General features: G+C 48.7%; 1 protein-coding gene across 1 annotated transcript in view; it reads right to left on the bottom strand.

Annotated features, from left to right (window-relative positions):
• Positions 1 to 675, bottom strand: part of LOC119591761 — a 74,854-nt gene that overhangs the window by 28,075 nt on the left and 46,104 nt on the right. The window contains exon 5 of the mRNA XM_037940508.1: positions 374 to 647. Within this exon, the coding sequence (XP_037796436.1) occupies positions 374 to 647 (274 nt within the window). The remainder of the gene's footprint in view (positions 1 to 373; positions 648 to 675) is intronic.

Raw genomic sequence — 675 nt, 5'->3', positions numbered from 1 at the left:
CATTGTGGGAGAGTAGACACACAGTATACCAGAAATAACATTTTGATATAAAAAGCGCTGAGTGAATAGTGGATTAGTTGATTTTTCATAAGCGTTGTATGATATAGTGCTTTTGTATGTGTGTTCTATATTTTGATTGTTATTTCTGCGCTTATGCAAATTCAAACCATCTAATGCAATATTTTAACAAAATGCCAACATGAAAGTTATTAAGCATCGTGCGGCTCAAATATAACGGAGACCCTTTAATGTGTACGTTTATGTCTGTATTAACTGTAACGGCAGAGCAAGACATAGCGCCCTTCTCGAGTGCGGTCGCCATCTAATAGGCCCAAATGGCAGGCTCGCCCGCCAAGGGAAATCGTTCACTCACAGAACATGGCGATGACGGCAGTCCGGTCCGTGATGTTGGCGGCGAGGTGGTTGGCCTGACCCTCGTCCACGGTGACTAGACGACAGGTCACGCGAGCGTCGCGGTGGCGCGGCTCCACGCCTGCGACCTTCAGCTGGTTAACCACGACGCCCTCGCCGGCCGACGCCCACGAAGTGTCCAGCTCCTCGCCGTCCAGAAACCACGAGAAGGATACCACTTTACTGGCGCCTGTAGGAGGAGGAAAGGAGGCCCTTAGAACCAGATCAAAGCATGGCTCTGAAAGTAAAGTAAGTCATTCAAGA

The sequence above is a fragment of the Penaeus monodon genome, chromosome 29 (assembly GCF_015228065.2).
Source record: "Penaeus monodon isolate SGIC_2016 chromosome 29, NSTDA_Pmon_1, whole genome shotgun sequence".
NCBI classification, from domain to species: Eukaryota; Metazoa; Arthropoda; class Malacostraca; order Decapoda; family Penaeidae; genus Penaeus; species Penaeus monodon.
Note: the sequence above shows the minus strand (reverse complement) of the source record. Positions and strands in the feature narration are given on the sequence as shown.